Source organism: Narcine bancroftii, chromosome 3, assembly GCF_036971445.1.
Source record: "Narcine bancroftii isolate sNarBan1 chromosome 3, sNarBan1.hap1, whole genome shotgun sequence".
In the NCBI taxonomy this organism is placed as follows: Eukaryota; Metazoa; Chordata; class Chondrichthyes; order Torpediniformes; family Narcinidae; genus Narcine; species Narcine bancroftii.
The window spans coordinates 206,995,093-207,019,490 of record NC_091471.1 but is presented as its reverse complement, the minus strand read 5'-3'; the positions used below and the strand labels follow the sequence as shown (position 1 = coordinate 207,019,490).

Sequence of the window (24,398 nt, the reverse complement as noted above, 5' to 3'; positions counted from 1 at the left end):
TTAATTGACAAATTTGTAATTAGCATTGGAATTGTATGGAATTGTGCCTGGCACGCAGTCATGGCTATATAATGAGCAGAGCAGTGGGCTAAGCATGCATCCTTGGGGTGTTCCTGAGTTGATAATCAGTGAGGAGGAGACATTGTTTCCAATTCGTACTGACTGTGGTCTTCCTATGAGAAAGTCAAGGGTCCAGTTGCAGAGTGAGCCTAGGGTTTGTAGCTTCTTGATCAGTACTGACGGAATAATTTTGTTGAAGGCAGAGCTGTAGTCGATGACGAGTAGCCATATATATGAGTTGCTGTTTTCGAGGTGATCCAGAGCTGAGGGGAGAGCTAGCGATATTGTGTCATCTGTGGAGCAGTTATGACAATAGGCAAATTGCAGTGGGTCCAGACCTTTGATTATGTACGTATTAATTCTGGCCATGACTAACCTCTCAAAGCATTTAATTACAGTAGAAGCTAGTGTTACTGGTCGATAGTCATTGAGGCAGCTCACTCCGGTCTTCTTGGGCACCGGGATGATCGATGCCCTATTGAAGCAGGTGGGAACCTCTGACTGCAGCAATGAGAGGTTGAAAATGTCCGTGAACTCCCCAGCTAGTGGGTTGGCACATGCCTGCCAGGTATGCCATCAGGGCCTGATGCCTTGTGAGGGTTCACCCTCTTGAATGATGTTCTGATGTCTGCATCAGAGACAGATATCACAGGGTCCTCAGCATTTGCAGGGATTCTCGGAGGCACAGTTGGGTTCTCCTTCTCAAAACGAGCATAAAAGGTGTTCAGCTCATCGGGTAATGAAGCATCACAGCCACCTACGGTGTTTGTCCTCTCTTTGAAGGTTTTAATGGCCTATACTCGTTGCCATAGCTGGAGTGTATCAGTCTTTGACAAAATATGTCACAGTGAAATAGATTTAAAAATTCTTATTGCCTTGATCAGATTACAAAAATAAACACTCAGGTCAAAATGTTAAACATTGTCCCTCACAAAATTTTGCAGTATCCTGATAAATGTTTAAAGGGTGTCATTTTGGCTCCATCAATTCTGATCTTAAAATAACAGCTACTACAGATGCCTTCTCAATATTAAAATAGAAGATCCCAGTGAGGGTATTCAGATCCTGATGCAAATTTAACTGCCAACGTATCTGCAATGGAAACTAGTGATGAAACCACCAGTAGTTAAGAAGGCCTTGGAATGCTGGGCTTCATTAATTCAGGAGTAGAGAGGCCATGTTGCAACTCTACAAATCTCTAGTAAGACCACACTTGAAGTTTTGTGTTCAGTTCTGATCACCTCATTATAGGAAGAATGTGGAAGCTATGGAGAAGAGATTTACCAGGATGTTGCCTGGATTGGAAAACAAGTCTTGAGAGGCAAAGTTAGCAGAGCTGGGACTTTTCTCTTTTGAGCATAGAAAGATGAGAAGAGATTTGATTGAGATCTACAAGATTATGAGAGGCATAGATAGGGTGGACAGACCTAATACCAGGGCAGGATCAGCAAACACCAGAGGACATGTGTACAAAATGAAGGGAGGGAAGTTTAGGGGAGACATCAGGGGTAATTTTTTTTTTTACGCAGAGAGTTGTGGGTGCCTGGAATGCCTTGCCAGGAATGTGGTGGAGGCTGAAACATTAGGAGCATTTGAGACTCTTAGACAAGCACATGGAGGGTTAAGGGTTAGAGAGGGTTTAGTACTTTTAGTACTCCACCACTACCCCTGACAATGCAACCTGCACAGCATTGAGGGACGAAGGGCCTGTACTATGCTGAAGTGTTCTTTGTTCTATGTAAATGTGGTGAAAAGAGGCTGTGTCATTTAAACTTTTTTTTTGTTCTGGGGTCCCTAAGGAAACCTTTGACCTTTGAGTATGGGGCTTCCCTCCTCACCTGGTCATGTTCACCTCCAGATACTGTCTGATTTACAATGGATTCAGGCAGGAGTCCTTCCTAGAAGATGACAGTGAAGCTCGGGAGTAAAGTGGTTGCATCATGATCAAACAGGCTGAGTGAATGCAGCAGCTGCTTTGAAAATATTATTTTACCCTGTTCAAGTTTCTCATCTCCTTTTTAGCTTCATCTGAAAAAGTCACCTTCCTCTGTCTACTGACTATCTCTTTCTGCCATCTCTCTAAATGGTCATTATTCATTTTAGTCAAGACAATATTACAAAAAGAACATCTAACTTTCATAGTACATACAGCAAATTATAAAAAAATGCTACAGGGCCACTAGATAAAGATGGGGGGGGGGGGGTAACTTGGAACGTAGAACATTACAGGACAAATCAGGCTCTTCTCCACTCCACACAATCTAATCATTCCCTACCTCATACCCATAACTCTCCAATTTTCATCCATCCATGTGCATATCTAAGAGTCTTTTGAATGTTCCATTTGTACCAACCTCCTCCACTACCCCTGGCAATGCAACTTCTGGTCACTTTATCATCTTTAAAAATATTTTATTTACAATTTAAATCATATGACATTAGTTATAATATATTGATATAAACATTATATAATTAAATGAAACTCCCCCCACCTTTCCTCCTCCCCTACCCACCTGCAAAGAAAGAAGGAGATCATCACTAAAAATGATCATAATCAACTTTTTAGCTGTGGAAAATGAAAGATCCACCGGAGCAGACTGGGAGATTAAATTTTAATACCAAGAGTTTTTAAATATGGGCTCACCAATTGATCAATTGGTAAAACAAACAATGCAGGAGACAAAGGGAGACCTTGTCTAGCTGATCGCGTTAAGGAAAATAAAGGAGAAAGTTGTCCATTCGTAACTACTTCAGCCATAAGATTCCTATATAAATCTTTAATCAAATTAATAAATTTTGACCCAAATTGAAATTTTTGTAAAACCTTAAATAAATAATTCCATTCTAATCTATCAAAAGCCTTTTCTGCATCTAATGATAAAACTAATGTCGGATCCAACTGTCTCTGAGAACTATGTATTAAACTAATTAATTTAGCTATATTATCAGCAGAATAAATCCAGATTGATCTAAATGGACCAACTCAGGTAAATATTCATTTACTCTATTAGCCAAAACTTTAGCAACAATTTTATTATCAACAATATAGGTCTATAAGACTCAGGTTTTAATGACTTTATCTTTCTTCAGTATTACTGTCATCACAGCATTTGAAAAAGATTCAGGTAAAGAACAAGTTAGAGTTGTTTGTTTTAATCCATTAATAAAGGCATCAATAAACTTTCAAACTTTTTATAAAGTTCAGACCTAAATCCATCTTCTCCAGGAGATTTCCCATTTTGCATAGAATTTAAAGCTTTAATAACTTCTTTCAACATACTTTACCAATTTCCATCAAATAACAGATAATAAACTGTCAGCAATTTAGTACAAAATGTTTTATTTAAAAAAGCTCTGTGCTCTGCATTTCTAAACCAAATAAACAATCGAAAATTGAGCCAATATGGAGAGATATAATGAAGTTCATTTGAATGTACTGTAATTGAACAATTTGATGTGAAAAGCAATCTGCTCAGATAGCAAATAGAAATTAAGCTATCTCTTGTTGTAATCTCTAACAAATTAATCAGTTGTAACTGCAAATAGGATAATTAACGACATCAAAAATAGAGCAATGAAAAATCTCCTTGTCCTTTTAGCATTATTTATGAGGAAAAAGATAATCAATTTTAATCTTAAACAGAATGAACCACAGATTCTTACCGCTACTGTCCAACAAAAAATCATCCTGAGCATATCGGTACTTTTCTGGGCCACAGGCAACAAAGACATCATCATCTCCAAAAAAATCCTGCAGGCAAATGATCTGAAAAGAAAGTAGTAGATGGTTAGAAATTGTATCTGCAAAACAAAGTGCAGCTATATGCTCTATAATAAATAATAAATCTTTAAAATACACAGCAGTGAGCAATCATGAATCTTTTAATTGTCGACACTTCATCTGACTGTGATGTTGTGAGCTTAAGTAGTGCTCAGCTACAATGACAAGTACAATTCCAAAGATTAAAGGCTCCGTTCTTCTCAATCCATGACCAAACATCGGTAAAAGAGGCTGAGGTAAAAAGTCTCCTATATAAAACTTACTTGTTATTGTTAGATATAATGTATGTGACAATAAATTCATGCTCATGGAATCAATTTGTTTTTCTTTTGAATTATGAAACCTTTTATGCTAAAAGCAATAGTTATAAAACACTTTATTGGTTACCCAACATAAATCGATGCAAAAAGTGTTAGTTCTGACATTACATTGGTTACCCAATGAAATGAAAAAGACCAGAAAGGTTAACCAAAGGTATGGTTACAACAGATGGGTTTGAAAGAAAACATTTTAAGCTGGAGTGATGGAATGGTGAACAAGGATCCCAGGCTGAAGTCATAGTAGGCTTTGACACCAATTATTTTCTCAGTAGAATGTGCAAAAAACAAAATGGTGCAAGTGAGATTTCATAGAAAGATTTATTATGTAACTGTGAAATACCCAGGGTTTCAAAAACTATAACACAATACACCGTTAAATCTCTCCATGAAATAATTTGAACTCAGGAGTCTAAATATAAACATCAGTGAGCAGATTGTAACGGCTGAAATACCTGGTTGTAAAATGTTTTCATTGGATTTCATGAATATTAATTTTTGGAGTAAATAATGAACAATGCATGATGTGATCTCTGCTCCACAGGAGAAACTGAGTGCAGATTGAGTGATCCCTATTCAGTGTGCAAGTGTGACCCTGAGTTTCCAGTTGCCTGTTACTTTAAATCTTCATCTCACTCCCATTCTGATCTTCATGTCTGACATTTTACAGTTCCAACAAAATGTAATGCAAGTTTGAGGAACAGCAATTCATCTTATGACGAGACACACGTAGATATCTGGACTCAACAATTTTAATCAGTCATTCCAACCTTTTAACTCATGCTTCCAGCTTTCAGTTTTTTTCTCTCCCCTTGCAGTAATTTCAAATTTTATTTTCACCTTATATTTACACCACCTTTCAGTTATTCACCAGACTTCAGTTATTCTCTTTCAGCTGTGTCAACTTTTATTTTCTCTTTCCCTTCTTTCTTTTTCTAGAATTTGTTTGATTTCTAACTTTTCCCATTTCAGATTAAAGTTCATAGAACTGAAATGTTAACTATTTTTTTCTCTCCACAGATGATGCCTGATCAGCATTTTTACACATTTACAATACCTGTAGTATTTTGCTTTTGGTTAATAACTTTTAAATTCAGCTGCTAGCCCAACAGATATAAACAACAGTTACAGTGTAAAATTGCCAGTGAGAGAATGTAATAAAAAATTGAACAATTATTACATGATTAACAATGAAATAGTTTCAAAATGCCAATATTTTAAATCAATCTATCAATCCACAGGATATGATATAAATACAAGCAGGAAGTAATTAAATTTGCTCCTAATTTAAATCAGAAACATTCAAATTATTTTTGGTTAATTGAAGATCTCGCAAATAAATCAACCAGCATGAAGGTAAAGATTTAAAAAAAGAAAATAGGCATGGAAGGAAATGAGAATCAGGATAAAATAAAGAACAAGTGGTCAATGGGAAGGGGAGCCTTTACATTGTAGCCATTAGAACAAATAGTTAAACATGGTCAAAAATAAGATAAGGATAATCAACCTAATACATTGATTTCTACAACTTTTCATTATATTTATTGATTATAAGTGAGAAACATATACATTCACAGAAAATTGTGGGTCCTTAAGACAGTAAATTTTATATTGGAAAAATAAATAAGGCATATAAGCTATTTTCATAATAATAAAATATAAAATGGATAGAGGCAAGAAAATAAAATTTAAAAGCAAAGGAAGAATTAGAAAAAAAAATATATTGAATGTTATAACCATGAAATAGAAATTAATAGAAGATTAATGGTCTTTGTCAATGATCTAAGATATCATCATAATTATCTATTGTGTTAATATTTGCAAAGCCACATGAGGAGGATGTGCACTTTAAACATAGTTGATGGACGATGCATTAACAAGGCATAAAACATGAAATAGCTCAGTCATAAAAGGTGCTTGCAGATAGGGTGAAACAAAAGATATTCCCTTCAGATTGGAGACTGATACTATTGGGAATGACTTAGCAAAACAATTTCTAGGATGAAACAAGGGGGTTCGCAAACAAAGAGGGCAAGAAATTCTGCAGAAATCATCCTTCCAGCCTCATAGTTAGTTGTTTTAATTCTTCTCCTCAACATGGTGCAGCCTAACTTCAGTGGTTCACAAGATCACAAGATAAAGGAACAGAAGCAGGCCACTAGGCCCATCAAGTCTGTTCCGTGACTCTACACTAAGTTGAACTATGCTGACACCTAGTTCCAATTTCTAGCTTTTTCCCCATAGCTCTTGATACCCTTACTAATTAGATACTTATCCATTTCATGTTTAAATTCTCCCAGTGATCAGGCATCCACCGCTGTATGTGGCAGTGAGTTCCATAGATCCACAGCCCTCTGACTAAAGAAGTTTTTTCTCATCTCCGTTTTAAATGGATAACTTCTAATTTTAAGACTGTGCCCTCTGTCCTTCATTCACCCACCAAGGGAAACATCTTATCTACTTTTACTCTGTCAAAACCTTTCAAAATTCAAAATGTCTCAATGAGATCCCCCTCATTCTCCTATACTCCAATGAATACAATCCAAGAGTTGCCCAATGTTCCTCATACATTAGGCCTTCCATTCCAGGAGTCATCCTAGTAAATCTCCTCTGCACCCTCTCTGACAACATTACATCCTTTCTAAGATAGGAGGCCCAAAACTGCATACAGTACTCCAAATGAGGGCTCACCAGTGCCCCATAGAGCCTCATCTACACCTCTTTACTTTGAGACACTATTCCTCTTGAAATGAATGCCAACAAAGCATTTGCTTTCTTCACTACCAATCCAACCTGGTCATTAACTTTTTGGTTTCCCTGCACGAAGACACTCAGGTCCTTTGCACTTCCAAGGTTTGAATTTTCTCCCCATCCAAATAGTATTCTGTCTGTTTATTTCCACTGTCAAAATGTAGAACCGTACATTTCTCAACATCTGCCATATTTTTGCCCAGTCCTCTAATCTGCCTATATCTTTCTGCAACTTTATAGTTTCTTCAACACTCCCTGCTCAACCACCTATTTTCGTGTCATCTGCAAATTTGGCCACAAAACCATTCATTTCATAATCCAAATCATTAATATAAATTGTAAACAGGAGCGGCCCCAAGACTGACCCCTGCAGAACACCACTCGTTACAGGCCACCATCCTGAATGGGATCCCTTAATTTCAACTTTTGCTTCCTGCCTATCAGTCAATTTTATATCCAGTTTAATAACTTCCCTGTAATTCCATGGACCCTCATCTTATTTATCAGCCTAACATGCAGCGCCTTATCGAAAGCCTTTTGAAAATCCAAATATACAACATCCACAGCCTCTCCTTTGTCTATCCTACTTGAGATTTCTTTGAAAAGCTCTAATAGGTTGGTCAGGCAGGATCTACCCTTTTAAAAACCATGCTGACTTGGACCTATCCTGTCAAGCATCTCCAGGTATTTCATAACTTCAACTTTGAGGATCAACTCTCATATCTTCCCAACCACTGACATCACACTAATAGGCCTATAGTTTCCTTTTATCTGGCTCCCACCTTTCTTAAACAGCAGAACCACATTTGCGACCTTCCAACCCCATGGAAACATACCAGAGTCTATTGATTTCTGGAAGATCATCGCCAATGGGTCCACAATCTCCAAATCTTCTGTGATCTCTATATAACCCATTATAATTTCCACACCATCATTTTCTATCAGTCCTAGGTCAACATGTGTCTCTCTTTTATTCTTTATATATTCAGCCATTTAACTATATAACAATTACAGCACGGAAACAGGCCAATTTGGCCCTTCTAGTCCGCACTGATTCAAGTACCCTCCTCTAATCCCACTTACCAGCACTCTGTCCATATCCCTCCATCCCCCTCCTATCCATTACTTATCCTTCTTTTTTTCTTTGGCTTGGCTTCGCGGACGAAGATTTAAGGAGGGGGTAAAAGTCCACGTCAGCTGCAGGCTCGTTTGTGGCTGACAAGTCCGATGCGGGACAGGCAGACACGGTTGCAGCGGCTGCAGGGGAAAATTGGTTGGTTGGGGTTGGGTGTTGGGTTTTTCCTCCTTTGCCTTTTGTCAGTGAGGTGGGCTCTGCGGTCTTCTTCAAAGGAGGTTGCTGCCCGCCAAACTGTGAGGCGCCAAGATGCACGGTTTGAGGCGATATCAGCCCACTGGCGGTGGTCAATGTGGCAGGCACCAAGAGATTTCTTTAGGCAGTCCTTATACCTTTTCTTTGGTGCACCTCTGTCATGGTGGCCAGTGGAGAGCTCGCCATATAACACGATCTTGGGAAGGCGATGGTCCTCCATTCTGGAGACGTGACCCATCCAGCGCAGCTGGATCTTCAGCAGCGTGGACTCGATGCTGTCGACCTCTGCCATCTCGAGTACTTCGACGTTAGGGATGAAAGCGCTCCAATGGATGTTGAGGATGGAGCGGAGACAACGCTGGTGGAAGCGTTCTAGGAGCCGTAGGTGATGCCGGTAGAGGACCCATGATTCACAGCCGAACAGGAGTGTGGGTATGACAACGGCTCTGTATACGCTTATCTTTGTGAGGTTTTTCAGTTGGTTGTTTTTCCAGACTCTTTTGTGTAGTCTTCCAAAGGCGCTATTTGCCTTGGCGAGTCTGTTGTCTATCTCATTGTCGATCCTTGAATCTGATGAAATGGTGCAGCCGAGATAGGTAAACTGGTTGACCGTTTTGAGTTTTGTGTGCCCGATGGAGATGTGCGGGGGCTGGTAGTCAGGGTGGGGAGCTGGCTGATGGAGGACCTCAGTTTTCTTCAGGCTGACTTCCAGGCCAAACATTTTGGCAGTTTCCGCAAAGCAGGACGTCAAGCGCTGAAGAGCTGGCTCTGAATGGGCAACTAAAGCGGCATCGTCTGCAAAGAGTAGTTCACGGACAAGTTTCTCTTGTGTCTTGGTGTGAGCTTGCAGGCGCCTCAGATTGAAGAGACTGCCATCCGTGCGGTACCGGATGTAAACAGCGTCTTCATTGTTGGGGTCTTTCATGGCTTGGTTCAGCATCATGCTGAAGAAGATTGAAAAGAGGGTTGGTGCGAGAACACAGCCTTACTTCACGCCATTGTTAATGGAGAAGGGTTCAGAGAGCTCATTGCTGTATCTGACCCGACCTTGTTGGTTTTCGTGCAGTTGGATAATCATGTTGAGGAACTTATCCAACTCTTTCTTAAATGACAAAATTGACCCTGCCTCCACCACCTTTCCCAGAAGCCCATTTCACACAGTAACCACTCTCTGAGTAAAGAAGTTCCCCCTCATGTTATTCCTAAACCTTTGCCCATCAACTCTCAATCCATGACCTCTATATATTTAAAAAAACTCTTAATATCTCTTTTTATATTGTTTGCCAATCTCCTTTCATAACTCATCTTATCTTTCCTAATAACTTTCTTTCTCTCTTTCTGAAAGTTTCTAAAGGATTCCCAGTTCTCTGATTTCCCACTAATTCTAGCTTCCTTGTATGCCCTCCCCTTTGCTTTACCTCTTTTGTTAGCCACATTGGCACAATCTTTCCTTTGACAAATTTCCTTTGGTTGGTAAGATTCTAGAGTCCATTATTAATGATGAGGTTTCTGAGTTTTTGAAAGCACAAAATTAAATAAGCCAGTCAGCATGGTTTCCTTCAGGGTCGATCTTGCCTGACAAATCTGTTGGGAGTTCCTTGAGGAAGAAACAAGAAGGACAGACAAAGGAGAGTCAGTCGATGTTGTCTATTCGGATTTATGTAAAGTCTTTGAATTGGTGCTGAACATGACACTGTTAGACAAGGTAGGAGCTCGTGGTATTATAGGAAAGGTAGCAGTACGCATAGAAGATTAGCTGACTGCCAGAATGCAAAGAGTGGGAATAAAGGGGGCCTTTTCTGACTGCTCATTACATGGTGTTTTGCAGTGGTCAGTGTTGGATCTGTTATTTTTCATATTGTATGTAAATTATTTAAATAATGGAATTGAGGGCTCTGTGGCCAGGTTTGTGTATGATATGAAGATAGATGGAAGGGTGGGTAGTTTTGAGGAAGAAGAGAAGCTGCAGAGGGACTTGGACATATTGGGAGAATGGGCAAAGAAGTGGGAGATGGAATAAGTATTTAAGTAAGTAAGTACTTTATTGTCAATGCAGAAGAAAACACAACGTAGGGAAGCATTTGATCATTCTCTTTGAGAATAAAGAAGTAGTCTTTTTTCTAATGGGAGTGAATTCCAAACGGGGGTTAGGACTCATGGTGCAGGATGGCCTGAAGATTAACTTGCGGTTGAAGGCAAATGCAATGTTACTTCTCATTTCAAAATGACTAGAATAAAAAAAAACAAAAGTGATGACATTACAAGCCATTGGTCAGCCCATATTTGGAGTACTGAGAGTAGTTTTGGGCCCCACCTCTATCAATGAGCTAGCACTAGAAATGGCCCAGAGGAAATTTACAAGATTAATTCTGAGGATGAGAGTGTTAATGTATGAGGAGCATTTGATAGCTCTGGGCTGGTACTTCCTGGAATTTTGAAGGAAGAGGAGGGATCTCATTGAAACATACTGAATACTGAAATGACGAGATAGAGAGGACATGGAACAAGTGTTTCTAGTCATGAGAGAGTCAAGAACCAGAGAACACAGCCTCAGAATAAAGGGGTGTCCCTTTAAAACTGATATGAGGAGGTTTCTTCAGCCAGAGGGTGATGAATCTGTGGAATTCATTGTCACAAACAGCTGTGGAGCCCAAGTCATTGGATAGATTTAAAGCAGAGGTTGATAGGTTCTTGATGAGCAAGGGTGTCAAAGGTTATGGGGAGAAGGCAGGAGAATGGAATTAAAAAGAAAAATACATCAGCCATGATTTGAATCGTGGAGCAGACTCGATGGGCTTAATGGTTTACTTCTGCTCTTATGGTTCCTCATTAGAGTTATGAGCCATTAGGAACTATATTTATCACTGAGTAGCCAGCATTTGAATGGTATTGATGGTCAGATGCTGGTGGCAGAGAACAATGCAGAATTAAGGAGGCGGCTGCCTGTGATCACACACCAGATGGATAATGAGGAAATGAAAACCTTTTCACTTTATTAAAATAGGGAAGTTTAACATGAGGTGCAGAGAAAGAAATGAATCTTGTGAATGGTGCTGTGCACCACAGGAAAGCCTACAATCTGTACAAGCCTTCATTTTCATTCCACTGCTTGTCTCTAGTGGGAAGGGATGATTCTGAACTTTTTTTTCTTTGTGTAGACACCTCAGTGGCATCTCCGATTACATCACTGTGCTGTTTACTGGATGATGGCAGAAATATATATAGAAGCAGCCTGGAACGAATCATACATGTAAAATTTTCGGCTGTGTTCTGCAGGAGAGGTTGCATTTGCAGGCAGATTTTAGGCATAACTTCTTGTGTGAAGCAATTTAATCTTTGGTCTTTCCAGAAAATAGCATGAAAGAATGGCTCCCCAAGGCCCTTGGCAAATTTAGCCTCCTGTTAAGAGCTTTTTTCTCTCTCTCTCTCCCCTTCTCCTTCCTTTACAAGCAGCTGGTCCTGCTGTGTCTGACCTTTTTTCTTTCTTTTAGCCGCGATCAGTTCCCAGAGGAAGCCCAACCAGTCACTTAGAAGTAATATCTTTCGGCATAACCTTCGAAAACGAAAACATACTTCAGCACCCTCCAGACAATAAAATTAACTGACAGAAAAAAAACAACCTCGTAAACAAACTACAAAATGTCACAATCTCTTTTAATGGCACTAGTAGCAGCTCCTTCATTTTATTCAATCCACATTTAGCTGTTCAGGGTTAAGCCAGGGTTTAGGTTGAAGCATGAAGTTGTAAAATGGCAACATTTGCACAACAATCTGCATGATGATCTGCCAGACCTGCATTTTTGATATCTAGTCACCAAATAGCTCAAGTAAAATGTGTGCTTCAGAGGACAGTTTAACCTTTCCCATTTCTGGCGTACTAGTTTAGCAAGCTATCAGTTACCTTGCAACCAAAACTTATGTACTTTTGTTTTCAAGGGAAATAATGGCTGCTAAAACACTTGTCAGGATAAAATGCACTACAAAAATCAAACTGTAACGTGTACAAGATAAAAGGAAGCTACCTTTTGTGTTACATTATATTCTTAGAAGCACATTCATAAATTGATGGCTTTCTTAGCTACAACCATGGAATCGTGCAAATTGGAGCTGGATTATGCCATTGGTTAAAATCTTGCTAATTATTTGAGATGCAAAAATCTTCAGACGCAAAACTTCGTTGGAACAGAACTGATATTATTACTGGAGTTTGCTGATGGTAGAAATTAAATAAGTGTTCACACAGAAGAATTTAACTGGGAGTAAGTTTAGAGAAGCAGTTTTATTGTTTCAAGAATTAGAAGCGGAAACTCTAACTGGATATATTCAACTGTAATCTTCACAAAATTTATTTCAATTCACTAATCTTTTGGGAGAAGATCTGAACAACCAGCATTCATTAGTTAGATGAAGGCCAATAAAACTGAACAAAGGCCATTGCACAGTGAAAAAGAGCATGATTATTACATTAATAGGTTATTGGAGTCCCAGTAAACATTGATTAAAAAAGTCAAGAATGATAGAAAATGGGAGATAGAGAAAGAGAAAATAAAAACACAAATATAGTTTAAAATCAATTGTAGATGTACACTTTTGAACACCTAGTATTGTCCTCATGGAGAGCTGCCATTCGTGCAGTTATTGGTAGCAAGGTCCTTAGAGATTGCTCCAATTTCCTGTTGTGTTTCTGAGAAATTATCCAGTTGTCACCTCATTCTTTGAAACAGATATAATCATTTTGAAATTTCACTATATTTTAAAAAGAAAACTATACTTAAAAAACTATATTAAAAAAGAAACGATACTTTATAAAAGAATGTCAAGGTTGTATGTGATGTGATGTTTGTACTCTGACAATAAATCTAAACTTTGAATTGTACTTTTTTTTTCTTTCAATTTTTAAAATTTAAAACAAGCACACATTGTAGAGAGAACACAAGGTTAACAAATATGAAGAATTTAAGTACATTTCCAAAAATTAAACAATAGCAATATACCCCTTCCCCATACAAGGTTGCCAGAATTACAAAAAACAAAGAACTCTAAGCCCCTTATCGAAAAAAAAGGGAAGTTTTGACATAAAACTAAAGGTAGTATAGTTCCGCTGAATCTATAAAACATTACTAACTGAAGGAAAAATGTACATAAATTAATACATTCAATGATCAAGATAAACAGATTTAATAAACACAAAAAAGTCCATAAAAGGACTCAAAATTTAATGCAGAACATCTGATCCTTTCTATATTAAGGCAAGACATGATATGACATAACCACTGACTACCAATGGGTGGACAGGATCTTTCCATCTAAGTAGGATTCCTCTTTGTGCCATAGGAGTTGTAAACAGCATGACTTGACCATCAGATGAAGAAAATAGCTCGTTAATATCATCTAACACTCCAAACTGCCATTAAAGGCAGTTCAGCATGTCTTGGATGATCAAAGTGACAGCATGCCCGTGAGGATCTTAAATATTCTTAGACTATTTACATTGTGACAGAGTATTTAGAGGTGTTTGGGAAGGATTATTAGAGCAGGTTGCACACAAACATTTTAAAACACAGAATATTTGCTGGACTTTTGCAGAGTGCTTTTTGCAAAAAGAGCAACAAAGTTGCGGCATACAGCATGTGATTTTTGCAGGTAGACAGAACAGTTTTGCTCTCAGAGAGGGAGGGTGTGAAACAGAGAGAAAGGAGACAGAAATCAGTTCCAGAAGCATAAAGCTGGCAAACTTTTGGAAGATTGCCTAGTCAAAGGAGAAGACTGGCTGTCTGAAAGAAGGAGGATCATCTGGAGAACCCTGAAGGGGGCAAGTTTCATCAGCAAGACTGATTAAACAGGAATCAGGTGTTGATGGTCTTCCAGTAGTTCTGGATGCCTGACTCTGTATGTGCCCCCAGGAACAGCCTGTAAATCAGCCTATCATGCTGAGGCTTCAGATGAATCAGGTCAAGGACCCGTGCATCCTTCTCCACACAGACTCTGAGCAACTCTGCATTCTGCAAAGAGGTGGGCAACTGTCTCTACTCCGCCACAACCATCTCACAGACAAGGTGCATTGTGGGTGATATTTGCACAGGAAGGATCTGACCAGGAGGGCTCCTCTCACCACCAGCCAGACAAGGTCCTGGTGTTTGTTAGTAACCACTGGTGTTGAAGCATTCTGCCAGATGACTTTGACAACATGCTCAGGGAACATGCAGTAACATGCAGTATCCATTGAGACCTTGCCTCTCAGTGACTGCAGGATATTTTGTTCTGACAATGCCTGATGGACTTGTGGTTAAAATTGATTGATAAAAAAATTTCCACAAAGTGTAATTAGTGTGGCAAAGCCCAGTTGTCTGGGACATCGTGTGGCAATGGGGCCAGACCCATCCTTTGCAATGCTTGGGCCAGGTAGAACCTCAGCACATAGCAGTGTTTGGTGCCCTTGTACAGCACTTTGGTTCCATGCACAGCCTGAAGCAGTCACGCATGAAGGTAAACCAATCCCCTTCAGGTTGCTTAATTATTTGAGAATGCTGAATAACCAAAGGAACTGCTCAGAGAAACTAATATTTACTAAGCAGAAAAAAATATTTATTTTCATTATGCATATTTGTCCTGCATATGCATTGTTTGTCAGTATGTATGTTTTGTCTGATTGTGTGTCTGCAGGTTTTGCAAATAGGACCAGAGAACGCTGTTGTATCGGGTAGTATTTGTGCAATCGGTTGATAATAAACTTGACAATAAACTTGAACTTGAACTATTTTTAAAGCAAGGTCATGACCTTTTTGTGTTGCAAAACATTATTTAAGGAAGGTGAGGGTAGTTTACCTTGGTAGAATATTTTTTTACTCATCGTCTCTAATTTATTTATAGCATTAGCCTGTCAGGAACCTGCAGTAACTAATTTTGTTTCCATATCATTAACAAAGGTCTACAATCTATTCTCTGTGTGAGAGTGACAGAACCATACTCTGGTTGGTTAATAAAACCCCAGCCTGTCATTGAGCCAGAGGCCAATAAAAATGCTATACCAGCTGGACACAATTTGCACAAAAGATGGAACCTGCTTCCTTGCAGTTACAAGTGATAAAATTGACTAATATAACAATTCTGGCTGTAATCACTCCTATAAAACAACATTGCAGGCCTGTATTTTATAGTAATCATTTCCAGACTAGAGATAACAGAAGCTTTCATTTTGATCCATGACTGACCTCTGCTGCAGGGAAAAATTAGAAACTCGGCTGTTCCAGACATACATTCTCTTCCCCCTCCCAGATGGATTGGAGTACCAGCCTTCTGGATAAGCCAGAGTCACTGCTCTGCAGTACGCAAACCAATATTTGTAACCAGAGCTTTTATACATCAACAAAAAAAAGTTATTTACTAATATAAATCACTTTCACATGAATTGAGCAGGAGATCATTCAGGTAATATTGTAGAAAAGGCAATTTTGATTCAGATCAGGATTACTTATCTATTCTTACTTTAATTTTATTGTTTTTCTTTAGGGTGGCATGGTTGGCATAGTGGTTAGCACAACACTTTTACAGCGCCAGTGATAGGGACTGGACTGGGGTTTGAATCCCGCACTGTCTGTAAAGAGTTTGTATGTTCTCCCCATGCTTGCATGGGCTTTCTCCGAGGACTCTGGTTTCCTCCCACCATTCAAAACTTACTGGGGCGGGGGGGGTGCAAGTTAATGGGGTGTAAATTGGGCGGCACGGATTCGTGGGCCGAAATGGCCTGTTACCGTGCTGCGGTGATCGGGCCTCTATTGTGGGGACAAGGCCTCCAGGCTTCAATGTTGTTTGCTACCAGTGGCTGAGGAGGAGACACTGTGGTAGGGTTTGTGGAGGTGTGCCAGAGTGGGCTGCATTATGTGCCTGGCTAGAAGGATCTGGACATCTATGATTTTTGCAGTGGATGTGTCAGGAAGCCTGGATTGGCCATGTCGAGTGCCTGGCCTGGAGCTTCTGGAGATCAGGGCCCTTTGGCAGATGGCGGGGTTGATGAGGAGGATGTTGGGTCTTTCCATTGCTATTGTGAACTGTGTGTCAGTTCTTCACTTCAAGCTACTAGATTTAAAAAAATCTAAGTCTACAAAAATGAAGACATCTCCACTGTGACTATTGTCTAGTTTATTTTTTCATCTTTTGCTGTATTGTTTGCACTATGGGTTTCAGTCTCGTGTAGTTATTTTTTCTTTTGTTTTATCTGGTATAGGAATAGCGTAGTCTTGTGTTGTCTATGTTGTTTTTGTGAAATCTCGTGATATAGCATTATGGTTTGGAGGAATGTTATCTCGTTTATTACTGTGTACTATTTTACAGTCTGGTCTTAAATGACAATAAAGGCATCGTATTGTATCATGTATCTAATTTTAATATCTACAATCCTTCCATATAAGTCACATAATCAGTGAGCAGAGACTTCACAGGGAAACAGATAAGACTCATAAAAGTTCCTCTTTAAACTACTCAAACACACTAATTGCCTGGTGTGCTGTTACTTGAGACTGAACAATGTTATTGGCAACTTGGCAATTAAATACAAGACAACAAATTACACCTAATTAAATAGAGAAGGGATGCAGGATCAGATGATATGATGTAGCTGCATGATGTGGGAGCTGGTGGACCCCATTGTCGTTCCAGGTGACAACATCTGCAGCAAGTGTTGGTTGCTCAAAGAATTCGTGACCAAAGCTGATGAAGTTGAACTTGAAACTGTGACATATCAGGTTAATTGGACATTGCATTTCAGGAGGCCATCATACCCATTACATTAACTGCTTCAAATTCGATCTGTGCTTTGGGACAAGAAACTGTGGCTGATAGTGAGACAGGCCAGCGGATCCAGCCCTTGAGCTCATCCAACAGGTTGGAGATTCTTAATCCCTGTACGGGTGACAGTGGGGGCTTTAGGAAAGAAAGCATGTATGACAGGCAATGTTACTGTGGTCATAGGGACTTCAATATGCAGGTCAACTGGGAAAATCATGTTGCTGCTGGATCAGAAGAAAAGGAATTTAAGGATTTGGTGCTGTGCAACAAATGGAATATGATCAGGGAACTTCTGGTTAAAAAAATCTATCAGGAGACTGTGGTCATAATTCACTCTGTATGTTGAGAGGGAGAAGTCAGAATTAGATGTCTTATTGCAGTGAAGTAAAAGTATCTAGAGAGGGAGGAGAGAGGAGGTAGCCAAAGTTGAATGGGCCACGTCAAGGAAAATGTTAGAGAAGCAATGGCAGGAGTTTCTGGGAATCGTTTAAAATATTTGGAATCATTTCATCCCCAGGTACTGTTGGGAACGTGATGGAACTGTGCTTGACAAGGGAAGTCAAAGACAGCGTAGAAGGAAAAAGGAAGGTGTATTGTGTTGCAAACCTTAGCAGGAAGCCAAAGGACTGGGTAGCTTCTAAAAACTAACAGAAAGTAACAAGAAGAAAAGATTAAATATGGAAGTAAGCCAGTCAATGACATAAAAGAGGGCTCCAAAAGATTTTTCAAATCTGTGAAGAGTAAAGGAGAGGCAAGTGTGCACGTGGCACTGCTGCAAAATGATGCTGGAGAAGTGGCAGATGAACTAAATAGGTATTTTGTGTCAGTCTTCACTGTGGAAGACACCAGTGATACGTCAGAAATTTGAGAGAGTCAGGGGTCATAATGAGTGTAGTCGCTATTACTAAGGGGAAGGTGCTTGGAAAGGTGAAGGAATTGAAGGTGGAAAGTTACTTGAACTGGATGGACTACATCCCAGGATTATGAAATAAGGTAGCTGAAGAGATTGTGAACACATTACTAATGATCTTTCTAGAGGACTGGAAAATCACAAATATCTCTTCACTCTTTAAGAAAAGAGAGAGGCACAATTAAAGGCCAGTTAGACTAACTTCAGTGGTTGGCAAGATTCTGGAGTCCATTATAAATTTTAATTTAGTTTAATTTAGACATTCAGCACAGTAAAAAGCCCTTTCAGTCCATGAGCCCATGCCGCTCAATTACACCCAATGGACTTACAATCCCTGGTACATTTTTTGAATGGTGGGAGGAAACCCACTCAGACATGGGGAGAACGTCCAAACTCCTTACAGACTGCATGGGATTGAACCCCCGTCCTGATCGCTGGTGCTGTAACAGCATTGCGCTAACTGCTAAGCTAACTGAGCTGCTCAGAATTATGGATGAAGTTTCAGGGTACTTGGAAACACAAAATACAATAGGCCAAAGTCAGCAAGGTTTCCTTCAGGGGAAATCTTGCCTGGCAAATCTGTTTGGAGTTCTTCAAAGTAGTAATGAGCAAAAAAGACAAAGGAGGGTCAGTGGATCTTGTTTTATTCGGATTTCCAGAAAGCCTCTGAAAAGGTATGAAGTTGCTAAACATGATAAGAGCCCTGGAATTATAGGAAAGATACTAATATGGATTGAAGATTGGCCTTGTAAAATTCAGAGGTAAACCCATCATTGCCTGGAGACTTGCCATTCGGCATAGATTGGAGTGCTTCCATCAATTCTTTAGTAGTGAGGGAAGCATCTAAATTCTTAATATCCATATTCTTCAAGGAAGGTAAAGTTAAAACTGATAAAAAATTTCAGTTTTGATTTCATCTTCCAATACTTCAGAGGTATATAATTTCTTATAAAACATATGAAACTCATCATTAATTTTTTGAAGTTTATACATAATCGTCGATTCATGTCTTATAGCATTTATTGTTCTAGAAACTTGTTCCATTTTTAACTGCCATGCTAATACTTTACGAGCTCTCCCTCCCAATTCATACTATTGCTGTTTAGTTCTCTGTAATAATTTCTAAAATTTGTATGTTTGTAATGAATTATACTGTAATTTCAAATTAATTAGATGTATTTTCTTAACTTCCATAGAGTTTCATTGTAAATCTTTTTCCAAAATCTCTACCTCCTTTTCCAATTTGCTAATCTCAGTTGTTTCTTAATTTTAGCAGTATAACTAATAATATTCTTGGAAATAAGCTTTCAAAGCATCCCATAAAACAAATTTACCGTCAACTGATCCTGTATTTATTTTCAAAAAAAGTTGTATTTTATCCCTTATAAAATTACAAAATTCAGGATCTTTCAACAAAAAAAGAACTAAATCACCAACGATAAACATTCTTCATTCTACAGGTAACTAATAACAAGGAATGATCAGACCAAATCCAAGACTTATATTCAGCTTTAAAAATTCGACCTTGTAATTGTGCTGATACTAAAAACAAATCTATTCTAGAATAAGAATCGTGGTGAAACAAATTATAAAAAATCTTTTTCTTTAGGATTTAATTTCCTCCATATATCTACCAAATTCATATCTTTCATTAGCTATTTAGCCATTTTAGTTCTAATCACAATTTAAACATTTATCTAATAATGGGTCTAAACACCAATTAAAGTCACCTCCTACCATAATCTTATCATAAGCCTGACTTAAATTTAAAAAAAATCCACCATAAATTGTTCTTCATCAATATTAGGAGCATAGACATTCATTAAAGACCAACATTCAGAACATTTTTTACAATTGACAATCAAAGGTCTACCAGCTGCCTCAAAAATGGAGTCTAATTTAAAAGTTAACTTCTTATTGATCAAAATGGCAACTCTGCTTGCTTTAGAATTAAAAGAAGATGCTATAATTTGTCCACCCAATCTCTGTTTAATTTTTGATGTTCTTTCTCAGTCAAATGTGTCTCCTGCAAGAAGGCAACATCAACCTTCAATTTTTTAAATATATGCTAATACTCGCTTTCTCTTAATTGGGTTATTAAGCCTATTAACATTTTAAGAATCAACATTTAAATTAGCCACAAAATATTGCTATAACCATCCCACCACAAATGGTGAAGTACCTCCCCAGAGGTACAGAACTGAAAATCTCCTCAAAGAAAAGAAAGAAAAAAAACCAGGAAACCCCATAAAAAACACCCAACACCAAAAAAAAACTAAATAGCATTACCTCCCTCAATTATGCGGGAGTGACAAATGTCACAACATGGCTGGCGATTTCGGAAGGATCAGCAGTTGAACCATCAACTCCACTCCCTCCTGAACAGAACAATCAAAAATAAAACAAAATCATCTAAAGTATGAAATGCTTCTTCCAAATCTCAGTTAACTTGATCATCATCAATTCCAATATCAATCAACTGTTGAGATTCCATCTTTCGTTTACCGTTCTTCCCTTTCTGAAGGACAACCAGCAGCTGAGGGAACCTGTCTGAATTTTGACCATGCCTATTGATGGGTAAATAATTAGCAGACAAGAGCTTCAGCATCAGAAAAAAATTGAGATTGATAATCTCCAGATAAACTTTAAGTTCAGCAGGACAACAAAAAGCAAATGTATAACCCTTTTTCCACAGAACAGCTTTAGCTGAATTGAATTCTTTATGTTGTTTAATCACAGCTTGACTCAAATCAGTGCAGAAAAAAACCCTGTAATTTTAACAAGCATTGACCCCTGATTCTGTACCACAAGTCTCAAAATCAATTCTCTGTCCTGGAAACACAAGCAACGGATCAAGAGAGAACGTGGCGCTTGACCAGGAAGCAGCTTCCTTCGTACTGCTTGATGAGACCTGTCCAACTCCAGACTGTTTGGAAAATATGTTATTCCCAAAACCTCAGGAATCCACTTCTGAAAAGACTGGACCAGGACTGGATAACTCAATTTCCCTTCAATCCCTACTGAGCCGCCAGTCCAGCGGTAAGGTGCATACAACACTGGCACCGAGTTTGTGTGCGGTCACGCAAGATGGCGCTGGTGCTCGATGTCGACTTACTCCCGACCAGGAAGATCAACTGCATATTTGCGAAACTTCACACATGCGCATATCACCTGAAACGGCCCAGGCTGTGGGGGGACTCAGTCTCCCTTGACCCAGTGACTCTGGGCTGATGGGGAAGGGTATCCGCACCTGCAGTAGGGTTGAGGAGGCCTTTATATCAACAGAGGAAAAAGAGGACATTGCTAGAATGGAAGAGGAAGAGGAACAACACCAGATGGAAGAGGAAACAGTTATATTTCAGGGTAGGCCTCTGGTGAGGCAGACTTCTAAGTTTGTCTGATCCTCACCAATCAGATTTATCTTCAACTGCTGATTTATCTAAGCAAGTGGAAAATTTGTATGTTTTTAAAGTAGTCAACAGGAGAGTCCCAAGGGGGCCATAACCACAAAAAAGGTAGAGAATGGCTGACTTAGCTGATGGAGTTAATGGGTTTGAGGTCAGATTTGCAGATGATGCAAAGATCAGTGGAGGGGTGGAGAGTGTTGAGGAAGTAGGTAGAATGCAGAGGAACTTGGATAGGCTGGCCAAATGGGCAAAGAAATGGGAAATAGAATACAGTGTTGGGATAACAACCATGGATAACAAGGGAAATTAGAGACAGCATTAGGTCTAAAGAGAGAGCATATCAATTGGCCAAAAAAAGTACCAAATCCGAAGACTGGGAACAGTTCAAGATGTAGCAAAGGAAGACAAAGGGATTAATCAAGAGGGCAAAAATAAATTACGAAAGTAAGCTTGCGGCAAACATAAAAACCAACTGCAAAAGCTTTTATAGATATGTCAAGAGGAAAAGATTGGTGAAATCCAGAGTAGGTCCCTTGCAGTCAGAATCAAGGGAATATATAATGGGGAATAAGGAAATGGCGGACCAATTAAATTCTTATTTTAGTTCTGTTTTCACAAGAGAGGATACAAATAACCTCCCAAGGATGTTGGGAAACATAGGGACTAATGCAAGGGAGGAGCTGAAAGAAATCAGTATCTCTAAGGACATGGTCTTGGGGAAATTGAAGGGATTGAAGGCAGATAAATCCCAAGGGCCTGATAATCTACATCCTAGGGTACTTAAGGAAGTGGACATTCAGATAGCAGATGCTTTAAGAATTATTTTCCAGAACTTGATAGACTCAGGATCAGTACCCATGGATTGGAAGGTAGCTAATGTTACCCCACTATTTAAAAAGGGGGGTAGAGAAAAAGCAGGGAATTTTAGGCCAGTGAGCCTTACATCAGTAGTGGGCAAAATGATGGAATCCATTATTAAGGATGTAATAGCGGAGCATATGACTAGCAGGGAAGGGATTGGACAGAGTCAACATGGATTTACAAAAGGTAAATCGTGCTTGACAAATCTATTGAAATTCTTTGAGATCGTGACAGGTAAAATAGATGGGGGAGAGCCAGTGGATGTGGTGTACCTGGACTTCCAAAAGGCCTTCGATAAAGTCCCACATAAATGACTGGCATGCAAAATCACGGCTCATGGGATTGGGTGCAAGGTATTGATGTGGATTGAGAACTGGCTGGCAGATAGAAGACAGAGAGTTGGGATAAACGGCTCGTTTTCTGAGAGGCATGCGGTGACCAGTGGGGTGCCACAGGGATCTGTACTGGGACCCCAGCTGTTCACAATTTACATTAATGATCTAGATGAGGGGATTGAATGTACTATCTCCAAATTTGCGGACAGCACTAAGTTAGGAGGGGTTGTATGCACTGAAGAGGGGCTCAGGAAGCTCCAGTGTGATTTCGATAAATTGGGGGACTGGGCAGATACATGGCAAATGCACTACAATGTGGATAAATGTGAGGTTATCCACTTTGGTAATACAAACTGGAGGGAAGATTACTATTTGAATGGCAATAGATTGGGAGATGGGGAAGTGCAGAAAGACCTAGGGGTTCTTGTGCACCAGTCACTGAAGGCGAGCATGCAGGTAGAGTAGGCAGTTAAAAAGGCAAATGGTATGTTGGCCTTCATATCAAGAGGATTTCAGTATAGGAATAAGGATACCTTACTGCAGCTGTACAGGGCCTTGGTGAGACCACACCTGGAGTATTGTGTGCAGTTTTGGTCACCTTATCTAAGGAAGGATGTTCTTGCAATGGAGGGAGTGCAGAGGCGATTCACCAGGCTGATACCTGGAATGGCAGGAATAACTTATGAGGAAAGATTGCGCAATTTGGGATTGTACTCGCTGGAGTTTAGAAGATTGAGAGGGGATATCAAAGAGACATATAAAATTCTGGCAGGACTGGACAGAATGGATGTGGAAGGGATGTTTCCAATGGTGGGGTCCAGAACCCGGGGCCATGGTTCGAGGATAATAGGCAAACCATTTAGGACCGAGATGAGGAGGAATTTCTTTACTCAGAGGGTGGTGTATCTGTGGAATTCATTGCCACAGAAGGCAGTAGAGGCAGATTCATTGAATATATTTATGAGGGAATTAGATATATTTCTTCAGTATAAGGGAATTAGGGGTTATGGAGAGAAGGTGGGGACGGGGTAGTGAACTTTAAGATCAGCCATGATCTCATTGAATGGCGGAGCAAGCTCGAAGGGCCGAATGACCTACTCCTGCTCCTATCTTTTATGTCGATGTCATGCACTTTGGTAGAAGGAGCAAAGGCATAAACTATTTGTAAAGATGTAATACTTTCGTCAGACTACATTTGGAGTACTGCAAGCAATTTTGAGCTGGTATTGGAGAGGGTCCATAGGAGGTTGAGGAAAATAATCCCAGTGACAAGAGGGTTAAAATATTAGGAGTGTTTGATGACCTGTGCATACTTGAGTATAGGGGGTGGGGGTGGGGAGGGAGTATCTAATCACTTAAGGATGAGAGGGGTGGGGGAAAATCACAAGAAAACCAACTAAATATTGATGATCATGAAAAGGCTAAATCAGTGGTTCTCAACCTTTTTCTTTCCACTCACATACCACTTTAAGTATTCTCTATGTCATAGGTGCTCTGTATTGGTAAGGGATTGCTTAAGGTGGTATGTGAGTGGAAAGAAAAAGTTTGAAATCCACTGTTTTAATCGTTCCTAATTGACTCGTTATGTGCAGGGTTTCATAACTCCAAAGGAAAGGGGCCAATGACAATTTTTCTCAAGCAAATTATTTCAGTAACAATTGGATCTAGATCAGTGATTCTCAACCTTCCCTTCATACCCACATACCTCCTTAAGCAATCCCTTACTAATCACTTATGGCATAGGGATTACTTAAAGTGGTATGTGAGAAAAAGGTTGAGAACCACTGAGAATGGATGTAGAGAAGATATTTCCAGTTGTGGGAGAGTGCACAGCCTCAGAAATAAAGTACATCCCTTCAGAA

The 24,398-nt window shown here is 39.4% G+C and overlaps 1 protein-coding gene across 6 annotated transcripts in view; it reads right to left on the bottom strand.

Moving 5' to 3' along the window:
* Window positions 1–24,398, bottom strand: part of dclk2a (doublecortin-like kinase 2a) — a 353,107-nt gene that overhangs the window by 137,777 nt on the left and 190,932 nt on the right. For all 6 annotated transcript variants that reach the window (XM_069926428.1, XM_069926430.1, XM_069926432.1 and 3 more), the window contains exon 3: window positions 3,724–3,826. In XM_069926428.1, the coding sequence (XP_069782529.1) occupies window positions 3,724–3,826 (103 nt within the window). The remainder of the gene's footprint in view (window positions 1–3,723; window positions 3,827–24,398) is intronic.